The 27705-nt window shown below is 31.5% G+C and overlaps 1 protein-coding gene across 1 annotated transcript; it reads right to left on the bottom strand.

Annotated features, from left to right (window-relative positions):
- Nucleotides 1–341: 341 nt before the first annotated feature.
- LOC130442666 (ATP-binding cassette sub-family B member 6) lies at nt 342–27361 on the bottom strand. Its single transcript, XM_056776981.1, has 13 exons — nt 26978–27361; nt 25129–25443; nt 24780–24979; nt 24553–24700; nt 16276–16450; nt 14537–14715; nt 10572–10809; nt 10296–10471; nt 7738–7943; nt 6429–6636; nt 6184–6362; nt 5653–5908; nt 342–878 (listed from the first exon to the last, which is right to left on the bottom strand). The coding sequence occupies exons 2-13, from the start codon at nt 25435–25437 to the stop codon at nt 651–653; spliced, it is 2502 nt and encodes an 833-aa protein (XP_056632959.1). The 5' UTR covers nt 25438–25443; nt 26978–27361; the 3' UTR covers nt 342–650.
- Between the last annotated feature and the right edge of the window lie 344 nt (nt 27362–27705).

Consider the following 27705-nt stretch of genomic DNA (forward strand, 5'->3'; position numbering starts at 1 on the left):
CTTTAGAACTGCATGTATAGTAGAGATTGGTTCAAATATAAATCGGAATTTTTTAATAAACGCGCGAAAAATTTAGTGTCGTAAAAGTGGCTACACTGGATGTTAGACTGGTCTGTTACGAAGAGAACAGCCGAGACCGCTTAACCCACATAACATATCCTAAGGTATTCAGATAGCACCTGACCCACCAAACAATCTTGAGGGGCAGAGGGGAGCGGACCTTCCTTAGTAACACTATGAGATAGATAGCATGAATGATACAGTGTAATCTATTATAGACAGTTGAGAAAAGTTACTTTTTTGTCGTGATTGTAAGAGTGGATAGTAAAAGAAAACTTCTATTTATAAATTACTTGTAGAACATTTTATTTCATAATCAAAATTATTATATAATAGTCAATAATTTGAATATTTGTTGAATACAATCAATTTACGATAATATTCTGATAGAATTCATCAATATAAACGAATAAAATTGATTCTAAGAAAATTTCTATAAAAGATAAATGGAATATCTTACAACATTGTTCACAATCAAAGATTGTTGCTGTCCTAAATTTTTAGACTAAATAGTCCTTTAAAATCAGGAAATTTAATCGAATTAAAAATCTAATATAATAATTAATTGAAAAACTATGCAACAAAACTTTTCATTGCGTATCTTGAGTACTCTCTAAAGAATCTTTATCTTTGCTTTCTAATTGTTGTCGCCACATGTTGGCGTATACACCTTCTTGTCCTATTAAATGTTCATGTCTACCTCTTTCGACTATTTCACCTTCTTGTAGTACCAATATTTCATCAGCGTGAATAATCGTAGACAAGCGATGTGCTACTATAATTGTCGTCCTATTCGTACACATTCTATCCAAGGAATCCTAAAATAATAATTAAAATGTCAATAAAATATATCTTTCAGATATATAAATCATTAGAGAAGATATAGAAGACTAATGAACTATGAAATTAAGAACATATTAGAAAATGAGGATATAGTAAATACAATTACAGCAAAAAGAATACAATGGTATGGGCGCATTAAAAGAATGGAAAAAAGACAGGGCACAAGGAACTGGAAGAAACAGATGCAGGACAGAGAAAAATGGAGAACAATAGTCGAAGCTGCAAAAATATGTGATAAACTGTAATTAAATAGGGTAAAATGTGGGCTGACTACCAACAAAAATACAGTGTCAAGAGAGCTCACTTTTGAGTGACTACATATAGTATTTATAATAAGGATTTTAGAATCAGTATAAGTATAAGACTCTGTACATACTTTTAAGGAGGTATTCTGATCTAAAAATTTGAAAAATCGATTTTTTTCGCATATTTTCAAAGCTTAGACTCTTAACAATATGTTCTTAAATGAATTATTGAAAATTCGTATTATTTTCGGAGATACAGTAGATTTTGTGAAGTAGCGTCAAAACCGGGAACGAGTTCTTCTACTGGAATTGTTTGTTATACTTTAAATGCATTTTTTGAAATGGTTGGCCTGATATCTCAAGCTCTACTTGACCGGTTTCTTTGAAATTTGGTGGAAATTGGTGTCTGCCATGGATTTAAAAAAAATTCAATTTGGAGTATTTCTAAAAAATTCGTATAGATCAAAATAAGGGGCAAAAAAATTGATATTTCATGTCGACGCCATATTATGAATTGTTTTTGGATAAGGTCAATACGATAACAACATCTTCATATATTAAGAATTTTCAAATTTATTGGCTCCAGTTCACTACAAGACTACAAGGGCTGGAACCATGTCAACCCGGGTGAATCGTTTATTTACTGGCCTATAATTTATTGAAATTTTGTTTTTTCTCAATTTTTTTTTATATTCTTAAACAGTCCATAAATAACATATAGAAAATGGATAGTAAAAATTGTTTTCAATTTTCTTACGTTAGTTTCAAAAAAAAACCCTTTTAGGCGAGCGGTGCACCCCCAAAAATATACACAAAAAATGAGTTGACCGACCAATACAAAACGCAGAGAAAAAAACAATCGTGTTATAAGGAATAAAAGACCTCAATAATAGTTTTTTTGTCTCGATGGTCCGTATTTTGTTATCAACTAAAAAATTACGAAAAATGACAAAATCGTTACGCTGGTCATTTTCTAGGGTAAAATGGATCAAAATAAAAGACTTTCTTACTCTCAAATAGTATTTTTTCGAAAAATTCTCAATTTTGACTTACACGCAATTTAATATCAAAAATCGACGAAAAAGCGTATATTTAAAAAACAATTTTTTCGGTTTCTATCACAGCTTTTTGAAATTTACAAAATGCAAATTATTCGTTAAAACATGAGCTTTTAGGCAGTATTTATTTTCTTCATGCTACATTTTTTTGTATGTGACAATTTTTTATTGCAAAATTCTTAAAATTTACGTTTTTCGTGGCGGATTTGCGGTGACGAAGCGCGAAACTATTTATTAATGGCTAATGTTTGTTGTTGATACCATGTACTGTCGAAAAGAAGCTTTTCCCAAACCGAGCAATCTTCAATCCCACAAATATCTATTTTCATCGATCAATCAACAATTTTATGTAAACGTAAATTAATAAAAAATATATATAAATAAACTATACTTGTATAAACATTGTTTCATAAACAGATGTTCTAACTAATTCAGATTCGCTCGTCTTGTTTGTGCGATTTTCACTTGTTTAAACTTGCACAAACACGCATAGTCAAACCAAGAGTTTGTCGATCGTACGTTTACTTTGTAATAGTCTTTTTATGCGTCCACGGGGGAAAGTTAATAGTTGTTGCTTAACAAAAATGTATAATTAATTTATTTCTACGTCTGCGACAGTGTCGCAATTCATTTTTCGTTAAGTGCCTTAGGGCCAGTATGTTAACATTGATTGCTTGACAATTTGTAGGTTAGAAAAATAATATATACATTTAATTTGATCAATATACAGGGTGAGTCGGGAGGGGCGCACCAAACTCTAGGAGGTATTATACACGTGAAAATAATGTAAAAAACTCATATGTTCTTATCCGATTTTCATTTGTTTTCAAGTTATGGAGTAATTAAAAATGTTCATCTAGCTTTCCACTTATATCTAAATTTTAACATTATCAAAGTATGCCATGTTCGAGGCTCAAAGGCATTTGACAATTCTGACGTTTTGATGAACTGTCGGTGTACAGTAACTGAACGTTTAATTCCGAATTTATGTGATTGTTAGTGTTGCAAAATGCCAGATATTTATTCAAATTTACAATATGCAAATATAGTGTTTGTTTATGGTTTCTGTAATGGAAATGCTACAACTGCTGCTGAAGAAAATCGACATTTTACACACCAAAGATATCCTGATATAAATATATTTATTAAAGTTTTTAACAAATTGTGATAGACTGGTAAGCTTCTCAGTGCTAACATATCATCTGAACGCGCTACTCGACAAGGTTTGGTAGAAATAAAAAATATTCTGCGTCTAGTAGAAGAAGATGCAACAACAATTCCACAAAAAAGGGTGATAAACACACTCTACGTATCACGTACAGAGTACAGCACCTACAACCAGAGAATTACGCTAACCGTATGGAGTTTTGTCGGTGGATAAATAATAATCATCATGTTGTATCGAGTACACTCTTTATGAATGAAGCTACATTTACCCGTGATGGCATGAATAATACTCGTAACTATCATGTATGATCGGACGAAAATCCCCACGCAACAGTCGAAAGCAATTTTCAACATCGGTTTTCTGTAAACGTGTAGTGTGGTATGGTAAGCAACATTTGGACGAACGTTTTCCAGGGCGTTGGATTGGTCGTGGAGGTTCCATTAATTGGCCTGCAAAAGATCTCCAGACCTCACACCACTAGATTTTTGTTTATGGGGCTGGATGAGAAATGAAGTCTACAAAATAAAAGTGGACACACGGGATGAACCAATTAGAAAAATTGAGAATACTGCAGCCCATATTAAAGAAGAAAGAAATAAATCAATTGGGAGAGCAACAAACGCTCTTCGTAGACGAAGCAGAAAATGTTTAGAAATCAATGGCGGTATTATTAAACATTTATTGAAAGAACACTATGATTAAGAAAATTTTTATGTGATAATTTGTTTATTTGTTAATACGCTATAACTTGAAAACAAATGAAAATCTAATAAGAACATATGAGTTTTTTTACATTATTTTCTCGTGTATAATACACTCCTAGAGTTTGGTACGCTCCTCCCGACTCACCCTGAATAATACTTAGTTAGTAGATAGTACAAGGTAAATATCGCATAATCGATGAGGAAAACGTACCCTGTAGAAAAAAGAATATTGAAATTTCGACAGAAGATTAACACCCGAAGAAAGTACTTCGATTTTAAATCGTTGTGTTTTTCATTTGGCTGCAAGAAAAAGAAAGGAAATTCTGTTCTCTATCTCCTATTGAAAATTTGAAAAATACCTTTTTACAAGTTGCAGTAAAAAATGACTTAGCGCTACGATTTTGGCACTTCTTGGTGAGTTTGATTTAGCAGAAGTAGAAGCTGTTTATCACAAAAGTCTATGTTGCAATAGTTTTTTTCCTAGCAGCAAAAAAGAAGTCATGAATATTAAAATTCATAATTCGCGAGCATAAACGTCAAATTCTCAAAACCATGAAACGAGTAACGATAATAACAATTCTCATGAACGTAGCAATATCAGGAAAATTTTTGAATTCGAAGAAAATAGCTTACAGAGATTTGTTCTGATTGATTTTAGAAAATTTTTATTCGAACAGTGCGGGAAAAAATTGACTTATCTGACTATTGACTTATTACTACCATGACTACTTATTGACTATGATTTAGTTCAACTTATCTAAAGATAATAATTTTAGTTATTTTAAGTAATATCCCCACTCATTATTTTATTAGAAAAATTTATAATCTATCGGTGCAAAAAGAAAAACTTGTGACAGTGAGACTGGAGATTAAATTCAGACATACTAGTTGCAATGTTAAAGTACAGTAGATTCTATGATAACATATGTATATATACAAATGTAATTTTATGTAAATAAATCAGTTTATTTTTTTGAAATTATACTTATACATTATACTTTAACATCCACTTTTTATTTTTTTTTTGGTACACATACATTTTGTTGCAGAATTGAGAGAAGTTCTATTTCGATAAGGCTTATTTTCGACAGTACGTGGTATAATGAAAAATACAAATGGCCAAAAACACCATTAGTCATTAATAAATAGTTTCGTACTTGGTCACCGCCTCGAAATTCGTAAATTTTTTAAGACACATTTCTCAATGTAAAAAAAAGTAGCACAACGAAAAAAAATAATCCGCATTTTGTTGATTTCAAAAAACTGTGGTAGAAGCCGAGAAATTTTTTTTAAACATACGCTTTTCCGTCGATTTTTGATTTTAAATTGAGCATAAGTCGAAAACGGTTTTTTCATTTTTCGTAATTTTCTAGTTTTTAGTTGATAACAAATTATTGACCATTGATACAAAAGGTTTTTGTTCCTAATCACATAATCGAGCCCAATTGCGTTTTGTAGTGGTCGGTCAACTCATTTTTTTGTGCATCTATTTGGGGGTGCGCCGCTCGTCTATAAAAAACAATGTTTTGTCTAGTAGTATCAAGGATCAAAATATTTAATTAATTTTATCTTACTTGTATATTTCTTTCAGTTTGAGTATCCAATGCACTTGTAGCTTCATCTAGTAAAATAATAGCAGGTGCTTTTAACAACGTCCTAGCTATTGCGACCCTCTGCTTCTCTCCACCACTTAACCTTAGTCCTCTTTCTCCTACTTGCGTTTCATATGCCTCTGGGAACGTTAAGATTCTTTCGTGTATATCTGCGCCTCTAGCTGCTTCTATTACATCTGCATCGGTTGCAGTCAATCGACCATACTTAATATTATACCTAAAAACCAATTAATTATAAAAGGTGACCTATTTAAATAATATCTACATATTCATAATTTTACAGAAAGGGTTTTTTTGTGTTGTTCCAAATATAACTATACATGATTGCCAAGAGAAAAAATGAGAATTTTTTTTAGAAAACATGGAATATCAACGTAAAATCGTTAAATGGAATAATTAATGTATATGTTATTATCGAGAATTCAAATGATATAAAACAAAGTCAATATAACAACAAAGATCCATTCCACAAAAAGTAATTGTGTAACTTACTTAATAGTATTGTTGAAAAGTACCGTATCCTGCGGTACTACACCGATAGCTCGTCTTAGAGATTCTTGAGAAACAGTCTTAATATTCTGTCCATCTATCACAATGGATCCAGTCTCAACGTCATAAAATCTAAATAGGAGTCTAATTATTGTACTCTTACCACTACCCGAAGGTCCTACCTGTAACAAATAAAATTCCATAATTAAACTGCTGTATTTAAATCCCAAATGTAAATTTATACGTACAAAAGCGACCGTTTTACCAGGAGGAACCGAGAATGTAACATTCTTCAACACCAACTTTTCTGGAAGATATCCAAAATTAACATTATTGAATTCCACACCTCCTCGCTTGAGGTTCATATCGGGTGCTCCAGGTGCATTAATAACTTCTTGTTCTTCTCTTAATAGATCAAACATATTTTCCATATCGACGAAATTCTTTTGGATTTGTCTAAAATATTTTTAATTAGAAATTACTGTCGAAAATATGAAGGAGTCAGCATTGTTTATTAACCGGTATTAATCAACTATAGGAAGGTTTATATGCATAATTAACAACTAAAATTAGTACAAGATACAGAATACACCCCACAGTAAACAACACATAATTTGATTTTTTTAATTTAAAAAATATTGCAACAATATGAGTTAAAAATTACTACGATGCGAAGGACACACTAAACTTAATGGAAACTTTCAAAAAATATATGAGAAGTTTTAAACAAAATATAAAAAATTAAGAAGAGGCCTATTTTAATAGCTTGTATGTTGCATCAATTATAGCTTATTGCTATAACTATATTATACAGTTGATCTAAATCGTTATCTGGAGGCTCCCATGCATCCATTAATTACATTACAACAAGGTCTATTACCATGATTTAGATTTTGATCTCAATGTGGTAATTTTGAAAGATCTTGTGATATACTACAAATGAAGAAAACTACGACTTGTGGTACCTACAATCATCAAGACAATCTCTTTTAATGATCACCATGGTTGTGTTAACCTCAATAAACTTGATTCTTCTGTATACTGGGATATGTCAAACATTGCCAATAAACTAATTTAATATAAATACATTCGATCATTGGTTGGTTTCTCTAGTAATATGTAGTCATGCTCGTGTTAATGGAGGACCAGTTGTAGACACTCTAGGCTTGAAGTCCAAGTCTATAAGTTCTTACTTATTGTTCTTAGTGTAATAAATTTCCACCGTTTTAACCTGGTATCCTTTTATTTCTTTTCGATGATTTAGAAACTGATGATTGTGACACTTGTCAGTTAAACTTGTGAGAAGCCTTTTCCAAACATTCCATTAACTACAGCACACTTTCCGGGGGTAAGATTAAGATTTTGTCGCATGTTATGCTTCATTTTAAAATTTCAATCAAATCTCAAAGTAAGATTAGGTTTTAAAACAAAATATTTATTTAAATAATTGGTAAGTAATTAACAATCCTAAATAAAAGGAATATTTTCAGTCAAAATACGATAATTTTGCTGGAGAGTGTATAATAAACGAAAAATACGATATAATAATGAACGTACCTATAATATGTACCGAACCAATTAAGGGGTACATAAAGCTGTACAATATAAGTAGCAAATAAAACATAGTCTCCTGGAAGTAGAGTATGTGGTACTACTACAAGATACACACATAGTAAACTTCCAGCTAATAATCCACCGCAAATTAAAATGTTCTGCATTGTATTCAGAATATTTAATGTGACACTGGATCTAAATTCTTCTTCCTGTAACAATAATTAACTTGTTAATGTATAACATAACAATTTTATATATCCTGCAATTGTTCAATTTATTGACTAAGATTATTTAAAAGTTGAATTCAATATTAACACTTCATGATGTTCAGATAGATTGGTATAAAATAAGCAAAATATGGGACAGTTTCAACTTCAAAGTCCTATAAAATGAAATATTATTTTTAATTTTTCAGACAAATTGTTATAACTTCAATTTACTAGGTTACATCCCTACTGAACAAGAATATAGAGTGCGGAAAGTAAAATTTCATATAGTTTTTCAACTTTGAAGTTCCAGAAAAAGAAAAATATTTTATACATCACAGTTTAGCTTCGCATGTTTTCATTATCTAATGATGTATCACGTATCATAATTTTCATTATTTTTTAGTGAAGATTTGTCAATTTTGCACTGGTGGGCCCAATCATACTGTCCAAATTGATGAAACAATCCTTGGTAGACAGAAATATCATTGGGGTCGGATCATGGGTATTTGGTGAGATAGATCTGATAACCAAAGATTTCTTTATCGAGCCTGTTCCATCAAGACTTGCACATATTCTTTAAGAGGTTATTATGCGTCTAATACATCCTGGTACAACAATCATGTTTGATTGTTGACGAGGCTATAATAATTTGTGACGAGAACGAACGATGATCACTGCTATAATTTCGTAGAACTAGAAACCAAAGCACACATTAATAATAATAATTGTTTGTTGAGGAATTGGAAACTGAATATGGTCTGAAGAAATGGCAATAATGTCCTTACAGTTTTGATAAAGCCCCCAAAATTCGCGAATTTTAATTCAAATGATTCTAGTTCAAATGGGAGGAATCAATTAGATCGAACAATTCATATCTGCATTTAGGATTGGAATAAGGTTCAAAAAAGTGGTGGCCTTATTTTTTCTAATAGAGACCTTTTGCAAATGTAAATTGTGTGTATCATGTAAAAATTTGACAATTTACTCATGTACGAAATGCAATCTTTCACTCTACGTGGAATGTTTTTTTGGGTACCATCTAAAATAATATATAAATTATTGACGTTTGGAGAAACACCTTGAGAAATATATTAATAAGAAACTTTTTTCAATTCAGACTGTAGATTAATAAGTTTTTTGATCGATAAAAATAATTGCCAAACTATTTGATTTCATTATCCAGAATTGCTTGGTAGAAATTACTCCTTAAGTAATCAGAAGTAACTTTAGTTGTTTGGGTATAACTATAACATTTTTAAAAAAAGTTTTGGGCATTAATGGGTTAAAACCAATAAATCTAAACGATATTCCTCAAATTAACAAATCAATAAATGACAACTCTCTGAAAAGAGGACAAAACTTGCAAGTGTTTGGGTATTATTATAGATTAAAATTTGAAATAACACTTCCACATGTACAGATATCTGGTTTACAAATCACATTAAGAAATATTAAATAAGTCAGATATCTTTTAATAACAATGTACTCAACATTTATTGAATAAAGTTTACGTTATGAAGTCTTGACATAAGGAGACATATATATAAGAGCATTAAGGTCATTACATGTTATATTTGAGAGAAGTAGACAATATTCGACTATATTAATATAGTAGAAAAATTCCATATGTATTATTATATACTTAAACATGATTTTTGTTCAACTACAAAACACTGTAAATGTTTCCTAAAACTTACTTCATATACTTAGGTCCAAAAAGTGGTAATAGTTTACTGATTGAGGGTAAAATATTAGTGTACATATAATAAATTTAACGAATCTACTGAAGTTTACATTTATAAAAACTTTCCAATCATAATTAATGGAATTATGTTAATGAATAATGAACAAATATCAATTCACTTTTAGAACTGTTGAATCTTCAAAGACAATTCACTTTATTAGATAGTATTTTTGTATTGGTCACTTTATTAGACAGTATTTTTGTATTGTTAGTTTGTATTGCTATTCGTTTGATGTTTGTGTTTTGTATGTGGTTTTATTATAGCAAGCGGTTTATTTACATTGTTTCTTTTGGATAATTTCTAGGAAGGTCTATTTATTTATTTGTTTTGTTTCTTTATTTTCTAGAAGTTTTGAGAATTCTTTTGGATTATACAGTTTAGTTCAGTTTATAATAAATAGTCGTAGTGAACAGACCGAAATAGAAAATAATAGAAGAATTTAAGCGAATTATATAAATTATTTAAGTGTAGTGAATTATATTTAAATAAATTAACAACAAAAGAGACAGTGTCTATTAATTCATCTCACGAATAGAAATCGTATATATAAAGGAGTACAGTATATATAACTTTTATCATAGTATTCCAATATTATGAGTACCTATACCTGGTATTTAAGAACAGCTTCCTTGAACGCATCAACTTCATATTGTTCTGCTCCATAATACTTCACTGTTTCAAAATTGAGTAAGGAATCTACACTTCTAGCCCTAGTTTCGTTATCAGCTAAATTCATCCGTCTCTGGAATTTTGTTCTCCATTCCGTTATTATAATTGTTAAAGCTACAATTGGAAAATATAATACGAATGATTAGTTTACTACACAATTAATTGCTTAGCAGAAGCTTTTTAATAATGTTAACATTAATTAGATACTACTTACTTATGTATAACACCATTGTAACGAAAACGATAAGTCCAAACCAAATGTTAAAAGCTGCAATGAAATATATCACAGCTATCAAAATATCCACTATGGTTGGAAAAATTGAAAATATAATGAAATTCAATAAATTATTAATACTGTCCGTTCCTCTGTCCATAACTCTAAGAACTTCTCCTGTTTTTCTGGCTAAATGCCATCTCAACGAAAGGCTGTGTAAGTGGCGGAATAATTCTACCTGAAATATATACGTTACTTTAAATTGTTAATAAACTAAAGGTGAAATCTGGTCGTCGACTTTAAGAGAATTAATTTGAATGTCCATTACAAGAGAATTAGAATTTTAAAATACCAGTTTACGAGACTCAATATTATAAGAAGGGTAAGTAATTCATCCCAAAGGTGAATACCCCATCTATATTTTAGAAATGCAGTGCAAAATGTGATCAAATTTATTTTTTTTTAATCTATGAATCATGGTACTGATGAAAAATCTACTGGAAAATTCTACTTGTGAAAAATACAATTCTATGCCAGACTAAAAGTTGTGCATTTCATTTCCAATAAGAAATAGAGGGTGTATCAGAGTTTCTGGTACAAAATCGTTCAAATTAATTATCGGTAGATTTATTTTCAGAAATGTTGGTAGTATCTTCGAATATTACACATCTAAATTCATATTATTTCATAGGAATGAAAGTTTCCTTTATAGTCTAAGAGCTAAAGCCGGAATTTCACAATGATCGGTAATATGGAATTTCTCCATCGTAAAACATTCATTTGATGTCGTTAGATACTTTCCCAAGCGGGCTGACACCCTAGTGGATACAAGGGATATTTCCGAGGGTGGTCAATTTTTCGGGAAAAATAAACGATAGACAATATGCCTGAAAATTTGTCAAATTATAGTACTTGGCATAACTAGAAAAGATACTAAAGGGCTTACAAGTCAGTGGCTACATAGGGGGTGGCAGACAATGGTAAAGAGGGTGAAATTTTGAAAAAAAAACGATCAGTAGTATGTTAGCCTTTTTTACTATGGAATGGTTGATCCATTAGTAGTCTGAATCTAAAATGGCTGACACCTTGGTGGATACAGTTTGTTTTTTTCATATTTATACAGGGTGTCCCTAAATTATGCCTATCGGGACTGGGAACTTATGTCCGCAAACGCATCCTTTCCAAAATACAGGTTATTAAAGTTTTAAAAATAAAACGATTTTTTTTGTAGATAAATTTCAAATGGTGTGATGGATTGTAATTGAAACTTTTTGACGATTATCAGGTTAATAAACTACTTGATCTAACATGAATTGATGATTTCTAGTTTTTATCATAGACGTGCAGCAAGGGTCAAGGACCCTTTTTCCGCTACATCCTAGTGTATTTTGAGCTCAAAGTTAAGGTTAAGTTGCAATATTCGCAAAGTCTAAAGGCAGTTACGCCATTTTCAGTTTCAAAATCCGCCAAATCCAAATCGGCCAATAGAAGCGTCTAGTTTCGTCAATCCTGCGAGTTGCATACCTTTTATGCTTCTTTCCACAGGGTGTTTGGATTGGTTGAGAAATATTTGAAAAAGAAGGAAACTATTCTTAACCCAGAAGAGTATGAAGAAGTTATAGGAAACATGGAACTGTTCATCATGTTGAAGTCACTGTCCCGGTTAAATACTGGAAGTCTGAATCTGAAAAAGTGCAAAAAAACGAACTTGTGGCACTTCAGGTTCAATCCATCAAAAAGGATTATGCTAAAAAAGAACAAGAAGAAACAAATTACATTCTGGTCCAGGGTGAAGTCTTTTATAGAACTGGAACTTGTCGAGAAAATCAGTTACAAAAGCAAAGCTTAATATGTCTCACATAAACCCAAAAGCCTTCAACGCACTTTGGACAAGGGTGGAGAAACCACGAGATGGTAAAATTTTATCAATATTTGTAAAACCAAGAAGCCGAAGATCTCAACAATGAAGAATAAGCATTATTGTTGATGAGGAAATTGACTAAGATATTGTGTGATCTTATGTGTGATTTTAGTAATAATTAAAGTCAAGATTTTTTACTAAAGATTAGTTCTACTAAGCCTATACGTAATTAAAGAATAAAAAAGTTAAAATAACAATTGATATAGCTTTTCAAGTTCAACCCCTTTCTAAATATTTTGGGGATTTCGATCATTGTCTCTGTTATAAAGTAAAAATTATTGATTTTTTGCTATAAAAATTAATAATTTCTTATGATTGGTTTGTTTGTGACAGTTTTTTCCACTTTTCCGAAAATTTCTTGAGATGGACTTGGCGGATTTTTATTCTAGGAGTTTCAATTGTAAGTGTTGGTGTAGTGGTGGTGTAAATAGTGTATTCAGTAATAATTCACACTAATGGTCATTGGTCATTTTTCGAGAAATTATGTGAAGTCAGTAATATGTTTTATTTCAAAATTCAAGTAGTTGCTTTGAATTTTTTCAGAAGGAGCTCTATTTTACGTCATCCAATATGTAAATATTTAATTTGAATAAATATTTATGATGTACCTATGTGTTTTTAAGAAATAATTATTATGACAATTGAAACACTTTTCTATTTGTTCTCGAGATAAGGTAAATATGACGCTATCTCAATTATAACAATGACGAGAATTTTGAAATCATCTTTTTATCATAAAGATATTATCTTGATGTCATGTTATCATCATGCATGTTTATCAAAAAATGTTCGAAAAATTTACAACTCGCGAGATGTAAAAAGATTATAAATAAATAATATTAAGATTTGTTAAGGCTGCTTGACATCGAATAAGATACGGTACAGGAAATTGCATACCATCTCTCGCTGGTCAAATATTGTTGTCGTTAAGCAAAGTTGTTGTCATTGCATCATAGCTGTTAATAACCAGCTAATCTAAGTAAAAGTTAATCCAAAAGTAACTAGATTTTTCCTTAAGCTTGTATGCAATTAAAATGGAACCAAACCGATGCAAGTATGTATCTATCAACTGAGCTATATCTGCATATGCTTTTTATAAATGCATGTTGCACTGCATCACTCAATGTCAAGCGTTTTTTAAATAAAAATCTCTACAAATTTAAATATGTAGCTACTTCTAAGGAATTACCCTCCAACGGGTACTAGGACACACTGTAGCAGATAGAAATGGTACAAGGAATTGCATGTAATCTCTTGATGGTCAAATATTGTGTGATGGGTCTTGTATGTTGTTAAGCAAAGTTGTTGCTTTTGCATTATAGCTGCTAATAACCAGCTACTGCTAAGGTATTGCCCTCCAAAAGGTACCTGGACACACTGTAGTAGATATAAATGGAATAGCAGACAAATTTGTTAAAACAAGGCGGATAAAATCTTTCCAGGACAATAGTGAAAATCGTAGAAAAGGAGGTAGATGATAAAAAATCAGTTATTGGAGCGATCTACAGAGATTGAAATAGGCAAAGATACTCTTGTGAAACTACAACCAAAGTCTGTTGAATGTATCAATCTAAGTAAGAGTAACAAGAGTCCTGTCGAGGCATTATCTCTTAAGTGGACACCTGAAGAAGCTGAGTTTAGTAGAGGATTATGATATGTACAGGACGAAACCTCAACCCACATTCTCTCGAAGTGTGAGTGACTACAGAACTCCTGAGCATTACACCTAGGAGTGTATGGAATAGAAGATGCAAATCTTTGACTATTAGATCCATTCCTCATCCTAAACTTTCTGAAAGGGGAGGATTAACAGATTGGCTGTAAATATTGAGAATCTCCACAGCAAGAAAAGGTAACACAATTCATATTTTGAGTTGTAGTGTATATGACACCGTAGATTGAAAATACACGTGAAAGAAAACCAAGAAACGATTGAGAAATATAGAAAAAAAAACTAATTATCTTATAAAATTTACAAATGTTTTCAAATTAAATCAAATAATAGTTGAATTTATATTATTTTTATGGTAATTGTGATACTTACTTCCACTTCCCTTGTGGTGTATTGCTGTACCCTAATCCACATGAATGATCTTAAATTATTTAGAAAACCCATACTTCCAGTACCACCTCCTTGTAAAAATTTCAATCCTACATATACTAAAACCCAGTCCCATCGAAAAGCTAAAGGTCCACTTTGCGGTGTTTCAGATAAACTATCAACTGAAAACAAAAATTGAATTATTATTAAGGCATCATGATATTACTTCATCTTTTTGGCTTTACCAAAATCAGAGAAAACCAAATACGGCGCAATAGTGTGACATAGAAAGTTGGATTATGGCAGTGGCTATGTTCTAAATACGTCAATTTTAGTAAGAAGTAAACAAGAAATTGATATTTTATCCAATTCTCATATTAGAAGGTTTATTAAACCAAAACTATATCATATACACTTAGACCACGTTCCACTTAAAGCCTACAAGGAATATAATTTTTTTTGAAATAATAAAAAAGGCAAATTAGGAAAGCGATATTGCCAACAAATGGTCTCTGATTAGCAATACTTGTAATTATTGAATATATCGTTAAACTTTTTAAAAACAAGCCTAAATTAATTGATTTTAAGAATACCAAGGTGGGAGGTTTCTATTTGATCAGACAGTGGAGCTGCCATAAAAGCCATAACCTATGAAACGGCAAACTCTAGACTTGTTCTGAAGTAGAAAAAAGTACTACAAGAACTGGTAAATGATGAATGCAAGGTCCAGTTTTTTTGAGTGCCTGGTCACTTGAGCAAGAAACGCAATGACGAGGCTGATTCACTCACCAGATTAGGAGATCAGTAAAACCACCAATGGGCCCAGAACCTATTGTTGGTGTAGCTATTACATCTTTCGAGTTAATAACTTCCATATTTATCAAAATGATTTTTATTTTGTTTTTTTTACATTTTTGATTTCTTTTTGATAATTTCTTGATTGGTTACTCATACTCTAATGAAACGTTCATGAATAAATAAGACGGCTCATAAAATTTTTTAGTTTTGGCTTAGAAGACATAATAAATTTAACATTACAAAAACGAATATTTTACAAAAAAATTAAAAATTTCTGTAAATAATAAAGTAAGAAGCTGAAGAAAAACCAATCAAATAAACAAAGCGAACAGAAACTGTGAAGTAAACAAGATACGTGAGTAGTGACGAAAAAAAAAATAACTCGTGAAACTTGTTCTGATGAATCGATTTTAACTGATTATTTCAATCAAATCGGTTTATACTGAGTCTGGTTTATCACCACAAATAACTTCTTCTATTTTCTTTTAATTGATTTTAATTGAATATCATCACGGAATTTTATAATTCCATGTAAATCATAATTTATTGAAATATGATGAATTGTTTTCGTTGATAAAGATTTCTCTTAAAATATATCATAGGCAATAATAGAAGTTAATAACGTTAATATTATTTATTTCACTGTTCAAACTTCAAATAAAAGACCATTTTCAAAAATGCTGAAACGCAAATTTTAAAAGAGTAGAAGAATTTTGGAATGTCATAAATATATTTGTTGATCTTGACTGTTTAAAAAAACGAGGGAATGTCAACTTTCGAAAGAAATAATGTCAAAATACACATATTTTAGTTTTTTACTATTTAAAATAGGTGGTCGGTGTTTTGATCGTTTTATAAAGTGAATACGGGGTGAATAAAACGTGCTTATTAATTTAAATGAGAAATTTTTTAATGTAATGATGAAACAAAATAATTGGACTTACCGATAAGTTTTTGATAAATAGGAACATATAAATTGATGGCCCTTCCTCCTGCCAATAACAAAAAACAAAACAACACCCTCATTTGTAAAGTAACATCTTTTTTTGGCCACAAGAAGGGTGACAAAATTTTCACTTTCTTCCAAAAGTTGTGCCATGTCGATCTATTGTCCGATTCCTGAATCAACAGTTATAAATAAATATTTTTTTGTCAAAATATACAGAATATTTAATAAAAAATACCTTAAATTTTAAATTAACTGAAATTTTATCAAATTTGACATTTTCTTTCTGTTTCTTGTCAGGTTCACCTTCTGTCTTTGTTTTCATGTTGAGTCTTGTGAATTCGTAATGGGTATCTGGTCTTCTACGTCTGCCACTCATATTTGTCGGTATTTTTGTTTAAACTTAGTATTAACTATATTGACTTAGCGAATGATATGAATTAAAACAAGCAGATGTTCTATTGTATTTTCATAAATAATTTCTTTAAAGTGAATACAAAAAATTATTATAACTTTATATGAAAAGATTTTCATTCATTGATGTAGCAGATTTAAGTAGTTGCCGCGACCGACCACTGGATTAGATTATAAAACGAAGCGGAATTCTAAACGAGCGAAAACAATGCTTCATATCAGATCGTTCAGCGAAATTAGTCTGGGGGATTATCCGACTGTATCGTTATAAACAAATATATTGGATTAAACCGTTTAACACATTATTTTTCCTATATATACGAAATTATCTTTTTGTCTATGTCTATTTTGTGTGTTAAAGTTGCTCAAGATACAGCAAAAAATAACGTGCATATGGTAATTTATCCCTCCTGGGTCACAATAAAAAACACTTCCAACTAAATTCGAACAGCGAAAATTACAAATTAAAAGACCCAAATTAACCGAGTTGCGCGTTATTATTTCACGTCAATCGACTTAAATAAAACGAATAGTAGGTAATAGTCTTTATTCGATGGCAGCAAAAACGTCGGATTTTCAAGGACCTCTTAATTTTGGCACGATAAATGAAGCTTAGCTACAGTCATACAACAGTCATTCATTTTTTTGTCTCGTTTTCAAAAACTGGTCAAAAAACAACGCGAAAGTCAGAATCGACGAGCTTTACTCGAGGACCTTCAGGAGTTAGACAGGGCTGCATTCTTTCACCTACCTTATTTAACGTTTATAGCGAATAAGTCATGAGAGAGGTTCTAGATGAGAGAAATTATGACCAGACTGTCTGTTATCAGCGAAAAATATGACGAAAAATACGAAGTGGTAAACAATTTTAACTATCTTGGTTCCTTAATTACAAACACTGCGAAAGCGAAATACGCCGTCGTCTGACTACGGCAAGATCAGCGACTACCAAGTTAAATAAAACATGAAAGACAAATCTATCACGAAAACAACGAAACTCCGTCTATTTGATGCTCTTATCTTCCCCATTGCACGTACGCAGCGGAAACATGGACTTTAGACAAAGCAGATAAAAACCGAATAGAGGCTTTCAAAATGTGGGTTCATAGACTACTCTTACGAGTATCATGGTCAGAACACTGAACTAACGTATCTGTATTGCAATAAATTAGTCCACGTACAAGACTGCTAACCAGAATAAACCGCAGATATCTGGGACATATAGCTAGGAGATCAATGGAACGATTAATCATAGAGAGGAAAGTAGAAGGCAAACGCCCAAAAGGCAGATCTCCAGCTAAATAAGTAGACCAAACAAAACTCTTAGTAAATATGAGACTGCATGATAGGCAAGCATGGAAACAACTGATAAATCAAATGGTGTCACTTCATCCTTTGGAGGATAATGGAAAGAGGAGGAGGTAGTAGTCTTTATTTAATGGCAGCAATAACGACGGGTTTTCAAGAGTCTCTTAATTTTGGCACTATAAATGAAGCTTGGCTACAGTCATACATCGTTTTGTCTCGTTTTCAGAATATTTAATATGGTTCCCAAAAATTCTTCTGGTCAAAAAACAACGCGAAAGTCAGAATTCACGGGGTTTACTCGGGGACCTTCCCGACCCGAGCCATCCCACATTCTAGACTTTTTAAAAGGAGTGAAATTGTAAACACTGGGTTCTACAGCAAGAAAGAGGGACTCAAAAGATCCTTTGGGTCGCAGTATATATTAGACCACAAATCCATATATACATAGGCTAAACAGGCAATTAATATGTTATTTAGAAGAAGTAAGAAAAGACTTTTTATGCGTTTGGTTACAACAAAACAAATATAATATACGCTAAATATTTTGCAGATATTAAAGGTTTTAATACTCTGGTTTCTCCGGGTAAAAAGTTCATTGACCTCTTGATTATATGTTACTTTTTACGTCTATAACTTTCTCAATTCTTAAATCAGGCTCATATTGGGAGAAAAATTGTATTTTTTAAAATTTTGTCTTTTCTTCCATTTCAATTTTATTTTTAATTTTGTTGAAATATCATTTGATCAGTTCAATTTTAACTCGTTGCCAGAATCAACATGTCAATTAGAACTTAATCGTTTTGGTACTATTTCAATAGCAAGAAAGTTTCAAGCCTAAGGAGATATTTGGAATAACCACCACCAAAAATTTGTCAGATCAACATATGGTTTGTTGCATTTACTTTTAATTGTAGAGGAAGAGAAGCCACATAAAAAAGAAGTTTACTGGCAAGAGCCTTTCATAATAAGAAAAAACGTGCAACATTCATCAAAAATGATTTGAGAATCCACCAAATAACAGTCGTATTGGTAGTTAGAGTTAGATCAGTAGTTTCAAAACCAACCTTTTATGGAAAATCTAACTCTTTGTTAATTCATGATTTGGGAAAAAATTTTTAATTTTACTGTTCATGACAAAAGCTCTGCATAATATCAAACAAGTAAGACTAATCATCAAGGGCAATATTTTGAACCTGCCATAAATTGTATGCAATATCTTGAGGGTTATGTTGGTCGGCCTTTATTACAGTATATATGGGGGTGCGTGTTAAACTATTGTCGATAATACATTTAACACACTATTTTTCAGTCTTAATAATCAGATTGCTTAAGCCGGTACTAAACGATGCGTCCAACGTTTGCGCCAACATTCACCTTCCAACGTTGGCTAAACAGTGGACGAAGGCTGGAACTTTACCTAAACTAAAGCCGGTACTACATGACGCGTTTAAGGTTTGCGTCAAAATTCGCGTTCCAACGTACGGCTGAACATTGGAAGGAAGGCTGGATGCAACACCAAGATGCGTCCAGCGTTTGCCTTAATATCTACCTTCCAACGTTGGTTGAACATTCAACGAAGGCTGGAACTTTACCTAAACTAAAGCCGGTACTACATGACGCGTTTAAGGTTTGCGTCAAAATTCGCGTTCCAACGTACGGCTGAACATTGGAAGGAAGGCTGGATGCAACACCAAGATGCGTCCAGCGTTTGCCTTAATATCTACCTTCCAACGTTGGTTGAACATTCAACGAAGGCTGGAACTTTACCTAAACTAAAGCCGGTACTACATGACGCGTTTAAGGTTTGCGTCAAAATTCGCGTTCCAACGTACAGCTGAACATTGGAAGGAAGGCTGGATGCAACACCAAGATGCGTCCAGCGTTTGCCTTAACATCCACCTTCCAAAGTTGGTTGAACATTCAACGAAGGCTGGAACTTTACCTAAACTAAAGCCGGTACTACATGACGCGTTTAAGGTTTGCGTCAAAATTCGCGTTCCAACGTACGGCTGAACATTGGAAGGAAGGCTGGATGCAACACCAAGATGCGTCCAGCGTTTGCCTTAACATCCACCTTCCAACGTTGGTTGAACATTCAACGAGGGCTGGAACTTTACCTAAACTAAAGCCGGTACTACATGATGCGTTTAAGGTTTGCGTCAAAATTCGCGTTCCAACGTACGACTGAACATTGGAAGGAAGGCTGGATGCAACAACAAGATGCGTCCAGCGTTTGCCTTAACATCCACCTTCCAACGTTGGTTGAACATTCAACGAAGGCTGGAACTTTACCTAAACTAAAGCCGGTACTACATGATGCGTTTAAGGTTTGCGTCAAAATTCGCGTTCCAACGTACGACTGAACATTGGAAGGAAGGCTGGATGCAACAACAAGATGCGTCCAGCGTTTGCCTTAACATCCACCTTCCAAAGTTGGTTGAACATTCAACGAGGGCTGGAACTTTACCTAAACTAAAGCCGGTACTACATGATGCGTTTAAGGTTTGCGTCAAAATTCGCGTTCCAACGTACGGCTGAACATTGGAAGGAAGGCTGGATGCAACACCAAGATGCGTCCAGCGTTTGCCTTAACATCCACCTTCCAAAGTTGGTTGAACATTCAACGAGGGCTGGAACTTTACCTAAACTAAAGCCGGTACTACATGATGCGTTTAAGGTTTGCGTCAAAATTCGCGTTCCAACGTACGACTGAACATTGGAAGGAAGGCTGGATGCAACAACAAGATGCGTCCAGCGTTTGCCTTAACATCTACCTTCCGACGTTGGTTGAACATTCAACGAAGGCTGGAACTTTAGCTAAACTTGCTAAAGAACTAAAGAAATGAAAACATGACAAAAAGGGATAAACTGAATATAACAGTTATAAACTCTTCTGAAATAAACTGGATGATACTGGCAACTTTGGTTTTTCATACAAAACACGCGGCAATCTCACGCGCAAAAGGACGAAAGTGTGTGTAGTTGTAGAAATGTTGGTTCCAACTTTGTTCCAATGTTGAGTACTCCTTTAACGCGAGTCAAACAAACCGACTTTCCAAGGCCAACGTTGGAAGCAAAACATTCGTCGAAAGACTTGCGCACTACGACCACACGATGCTTCCAATCATACCAGCGACTAACACTGAAGGCATTGGACGCATCGTGCGGTACCGGGTTTAGCGATTAAAGTAAATACATGCTCCACACTATATATAACACTTGATTCAAGTGTATATGTTTGCGAACGATAAGATGACCTTCGACATTAAATTTATTTGTAAGGATAAACTACTACAGAATATATTATCATGCATAACTGATTTTATATTGTGTTTAGCAGAAAATGTTGAATAACTGTGAACCACAAACGAGATACAAATGAATTTATAAAAATAAAAACTGCTGCTGGAATATAGAACAATGTCACTATCAAGTATAGTAGGTGTACCGAGGTTTTTTGTAAGCATAACGATATAATTTGAAAATTGGAACTTTTTTTTATTATAAAATCTTAACTGAATACGGTCCTGTTCAATCATATTTTTTAACGTTACTATTTATATTTTTCAATTATACTTAATTGCTTCGTTGATTTCAAAAAATATTTATTGGAGAATCAATAGAACTGGCATTGATTTCACGTAAACAGATGAACCACAATAATTGAGAACACTGGACGGGAATGTAACACTAAACTGAACGCAAGCGCGACCAAATGATTCGCTCGAATTAGGAACCAACAGAAAAAATTTGTAGCGAAAAATAGTTTGTTATATAATATATTTGCATTATTTTTACGTTCATAATTTATAAACTCTGAAGTCATAATAGTTTTACGTATTTGAGAGTGTAATCATTTTATATGTGCATTTGTTATACGAGGAATTCTCAAAAAAATTTCAACTTTTCAAATATGTACGAAATACAGGACGAATTTTTTGTGGTTGAAGTATTTGAGAGGATCTCTTTTTTTTGTAGTACAAAACATGTTTTTTTGAAACAAGTTTAGAGGTACATCCGTGTACATACATGTATTCATGATGTGAATTAATCTTTCAAAAGAACTCTGTTATACTGGTTTGCTTCAAAGTACATTGCTGCTGCTCAATAACTGTTTTTAAGAAAAAAATGATCTGAAATGCTTTTTCATCACTTTCGTTTTGTAGACCGAAGCTTTGTATCGGTTAGTGAACCTGAGACAGCAACATCTTCATCCACTTGAACAAAATTAGAAAAACTCACAATGCTGATGCCAACTAATGGTTCTATTGCTGGTTCTTCATCATCCATAAGTATTGGAAGATCTTCTTTTATGAAACCGGATTTTTTGAAGCAATTGATAATCGTTGAGATTCTAAAATGAGCTTTATAATTTCTTTGCGATATAACGTCTTAAAATTATGGATGAACCCTTGGTCCAATGGTTGCAATTTGGATGCTGTACTTGGCGGAAAGAAATGGAGTTCCACGTTGAATAATGTAGGAAAACTGTTATGGACAGTGCTATTGTCTAAAAATAGTAAAATTTTCCTCTTTTGTCGTTTCAAATTTCCATTAATTGTTAAAAGCCAATTGTTAAAAAGTTCTTTCGTCATCCAAGCTTTTTTGTTAGCACCATAATCAGTAGGAAACAATTTTACTCATAAGAAACATCGCGGTTTCAATGTTTTTCCTATCACTAAGGGTTTTAACTGTCAACCTCTCTTTACTATGTTTTCCCCCATGGCATAGGCCAGTTTTATCGGTATTAATAATGTCTCGGGCATCATAGTTTTCAATCAAAGTCTTCAATTTACCGGTCCAATCTAAGAAAACTGCATCGTCAACGCTTCCACTTTCCTTACAAACTTTTTTAAACAGAACTCCATTTCTCTTTTTGAAATTTCTAAGTCACCCTTCACGTGTCACAAAGTTTTTGATACTTAGAGTAGACGCGAATTCTTATGCTTTTTTCTTCAACAACTTTCCGCTAATAGATACTTTGTCCTCTACAATGTCTGAGTCAAATGACCAGGCTTTCTTCCAGACGAGGAAATTCACCTTTAGTAGTTCTTTTCCGTACTCCAGCAGTTTGAGCAGCATTAATTTTTTCCTTGTACTTTATTATGGTTGAGAGATTACTCAGAGGAATCTTAAATTCTTTTACAAAATCACTTTTCTTCTCACCTTCTCACAATTATTATAAAGATTCAAAAATTTTTGGAATGGAATCTATTACTAATCTTTCTAAATCTTCTCTATATGCCTCTATCAATATTTTCCGTGGAAGCCTTATTTTCCTATTCTTTTCTTTCGTCCTTCTTTAATAAAGACCTTTTTATCCAACTCTCTTCTTCCATTCTGGCTATATACCTGATCAAAAGGGTGGTACCTCAAAAAAATTCCTTATGTCAATACCCACCGAGAACAGACAGATCCAAACTGAGGCATCAGCATCAGCCTAACCAGTTTGTTTATCAAAGGAATCCTTAAAACTGAAATAAAACAAATAGGTCGATCCATCTCGTCATTTCTACGCCTCAATTTGGATTTTTTTTCAGTTTTTTTCTTTTTATATTTAGAAAAAATTGACATTTCGACTGAGCTGAAACTGAACTGAAAACTAGTATGACTGTGTGAGGGATGTTACATATTTTTGAGATGTAAAAACTAACGAAAAATGTGTTTTTCTTGTTAAAACAGTTTTCTATTCTGATATTCATGGTGTAGGTGATCTATTGATATTGTTAGTGACACGTGATATTTGATAAAGATCTCAACAGGTAAAATCAAGAAAATTTGAGAAATTTATTAAATATATGGTCTTTAAACTGAATATATATTATTCTCTAATATATTTCAACATAATATAAACATAATAGTGTCCACAATATAATAAGAAAATTTTCTAATTGTAATAAAAAATTCGGAAATTGTAAATAGTGAAACATTGCGTGTTATAGGTATATAAACCTTAGATTTATTAATTATTGAGAAAGAGTCTCCTGCCGGGGAATAAAGGGTTATAGAACAATTTCACCTGCTTTGGAATTTTATCTTACAAGAACATATATCAAAATGTTATGTATGTGACTGTAGCACAAACACTGGAATTTTTGTTGTCCATTTACTATAAGCAAAAGTCAAGGTAGAGGATTTATCAATCTATATTTGTTTTTAAGAAAGTGAGAAATCAGAATGTGATGCTGTTATTAGCTTGAATTGGATTAATTGTATATATTATAAAACTTAAATCAAGTTAACAGTTGTTTCATCTTATTCTTTTTATATTAGCATACTTAGATTAAAATACAAGAATCTAGCAGGAAATTTATCTCATCATTTCAATTCTACTGCAATAAAATGATTCATATAATACATATCTCTCACCTATTTTTTTACAACTTTTTTATCACTACGTTGAGTATCATGATAAAAAAAACAATCTTTCTACTATACAGGAATATATGAAAGTAAAAATTCAATAACAAATATTTTAGGGAACTTATTAAAAATAAACATTTTTCTAACAATTCTATTTATCAAATGGTCTGAATATAAAATTATGACTCACCATATTGGGAAAAGTTGTTTGGGCATCATTTAGACTAAAATAATCAACATTTTGTATTATTCCAGGAGCTTTCATGCCCAAAAAGAATATAAGTAGATAAGTAACATAACGAAATACAAAAAGGGACATCTCTAGTCGATCAGTTAAACTAAAAATTATAAAAATAATTAATAAATTATGATGAACCTCAAACATCACAAAAAAAGTTTATCTAAATGAAGCCTTACTCTTTAAGTTGAAACCACCAACTCTTCTGACTCAAATTTAGAAAAGCCAAGTTTTCTGACAAAAATGCCAATGTCCAAAAAATTAATAACCCAATCCCATGACCTCTATTTGGAACTGATTGTAATAAATAATATCGTTCAACTTTTACAACCCAAAGTGAAAATGGAAAAGCAAATACTGTTAACAACAATGAAACTATCTGAAAAAAAAATAATACAATTAACAAATTTCATATCTTCTGTATCTTCAGATTTGAAGACAATACTAAAATCAAAAGATTATTTAACAGTAATGATATTGCACAAAGTACAATTTAATATATTTAATTACTTCCCATTGTAGACTTACCATATATCCGTAAAGTTGTTTATCATCATAAACCGTTAACCTTAAAACAAATCTAACAACTTCTAAAATTGGTATAAACAATATTGCAGCAATTTGAAGATTATATAATTTGGATGTTGGTAAATAAACTGGTGAGACTTGGTTAGCAAATCTTCTATAAATACATAGTTGTATTGACCCAACTATTAGTATATATCCTGCCAATATTGAAGGAGACCAGGTATTCATAAAGCATTGGGATATTCCATTATTCACCCAAACATCCCATATAGAAATGTTTGGTTGACAATATGATATGTTCAATAACATCTTTAACTGAAAAAATAAAACATATAAGAATCGTTAGTATAGATTATTGAGTAAATCTGTTTTTTAATCAGTATTGTAACATGGTTGTTAGAGGGTCATAGTTGAACATTTTCTACAGTGGTGGATTTACCAGCAGGCTGAGTAGGCGATACAGTTGACGGGACTCAATGTTTTATTTCTATACATAAGATTGAAAAAATTATTGACCACACTAAAAAAATGAGTTTTGATGAGCAGATCAAGAGAATTTCAAGTATTTTGATGGAAAGGCGATGGAATTAAATGTATACAAAACATATACTGGATACGTGAGAAAAGACAACAAAAAAGATTTGATGGAGCACCTAATGAAGATATTGGAATGGCTGCTAGTGATTACTTCAGAGTTAATACATTTTTTCTCGTCTCATATTAGAGGCCCATGATGAATTTGGCTTGAAATTTTCATTTCTTATAACATTGAGTTGGTTTGTTACCATCGGCTCTCTAACAGATGGGTACTCTAATTATTTCAAATTGGAATTAGTTCAGGAATGGATACACTTTTAAGGCTACCTTTCATATTTTACTTTGTATTATTCTGTGTGCACCAGAGTCAGAGACTATTGAGTCAAGAAAGCTTAACATTTCAACTCTTTTAAGCATAGTCAGACCTAATGAAAAATTTTTCATACAACAATATAATTAATGATTTTGTTTTTTAATTGTGAGTGGAATGAAAATATGCATTAACACTACTTGATATAAAGGGTTAAAAAGCTTACATAGTTTACCTTAACTTAAAAATGGTACTTAATTCAATTTGCTTGAAATTACTTTCAACAGTTTTTTGTAATGGAAATTATCAAGGATTTTATACAAATTCTTAGTTTTCGAATTTAAATTTTTTAATAGAAAATGGATTTTGAATAATTATTAACTAAGGTATTGAATTTCAGAGGTCACTAGAGGTGGCAGAAGATTAATAGCTTACAGGTGGCCGATCTGTAATCTACCACTGATGTTAGAATTTCAATTAAATGATACTAATTAATAATAACACCCAAAATCAACATTTTTCATAACTTCATAATTATTTTTTATGATTATGATCTCAACTAATTTTAAATACGAAAAAATTATATATTAAAGAAACGTCAAGAAAACAATTATTTTTCTAAGAAATATTAAAAATTTTTATCTAGTTTTGATGTAACCCTTTTGATAAAATTTCAAAATAATTCGGCCTTGAATCATATCTATTTCCAAACACAAAAACCTAATAATCAATATTACTAGGGACCGACAAAAGAAAACATGTAGTTCTTATCAACAAATTACATAAATAAATTTAAAAACTAAGTATATATTGCTCATTACATTTTAATATCAACAATATGTAACAATAGGGTCACTATTGAAATATAAACTAAATTACATATGACTAAAAATGTATGTTTTTTACAACTATTTTAAGATGTGTACGGAAATCATGGTTATAAACAAACAATTGTAGGAAAACTCTTCATGTCTAAAAATTATGAATATTTTTTAAACTTACCTCAATAATAATTTACACATCAACTGACATAACTTATTGCTAAATTTTTGGGAACGGTGGTTTTAATCCTTATTAAAATTCAACTTTATTGTTTAGTCATAGTGTACTGATTCAAGTTCAAATTGGATAATATTTAGGTTACGTTCTTCTTTCCTGTATAATGCGAATTTTAATTGTCACGGTACAAGCTAACAGTTTATAAAAAATAAGAAACAATCCAGGAAATAAAAATATCTAAACACTGTCTTATGTGGTAAAAAACGTAAATGTTCAAATTATTATTGATATCGACGCAACTAAACGCTTTTGTTATTTTAAACGTAATCATTTTATTTAACTTTTTAAAAATATGCCACAGATCCGACTTTGATCTCTTGCTCTATTGACTATAAACATTCTAAATATATACACTACAAAAATATTTCTACATATTCAAAAATTACACAAATTCCAGTTTGCACATAAGCGATTAAAGGAAAATTAGAATTAATTACCCATAATAGAGCCAATATTAGACAGTATTTATAAGTATTAAGTAAATAAAAGCATTTATTTGAATGGGACTTTTGGTATTATTATGAAACACTATATGATTTACTACATGATTATTTATATATTTACCATAAATTAATGGTTAAGTAAAGTATTTATGGAAAAATAAGCTAGGTTCATAGAATGAAACGCGTTTAAAATGTAGAATTTCAATATATGTTTATATATGTACCAAA

The sequence above is a fragment of the Diorhabda sublineata genome, chromosome 4 (assembly GCF_026230105.1).
Source record: "Diorhabda sublineata isolate icDioSubl1.1 chromosome 4, icDioSubl1.1, whole genome shotgun sequence".
NCBI classification, from domain to species: domain Eukaryota; kingdom Metazoa; phylum Arthropoda; class Insecta; order Coleoptera; family Chrysomelidae; genus Diorhabda; species Diorhabda sublineata.

Coding starts and splice junctions, on each gene's coding strand:
- LOC130442666 (XM_056776981.1), bottom strand. CDS start 25,437: ATGTTATTGAACATATCATATTGTCAACCAAACATTTCTATATGGGAT. Junction 10,810..14,536: donor ACACCACAAGGGAAGTGGAA/GTAAGTATCACA, acceptor TATATATTTCAG/GTAGAATTATTCCGCCACTT. Junction 5,909..6,183: donor CTTTTCAACAATACTATTAA/GTAAGTTACACA, acceptor ATTGGTTTTTAG/GTATAATATTAAGTATGGTC.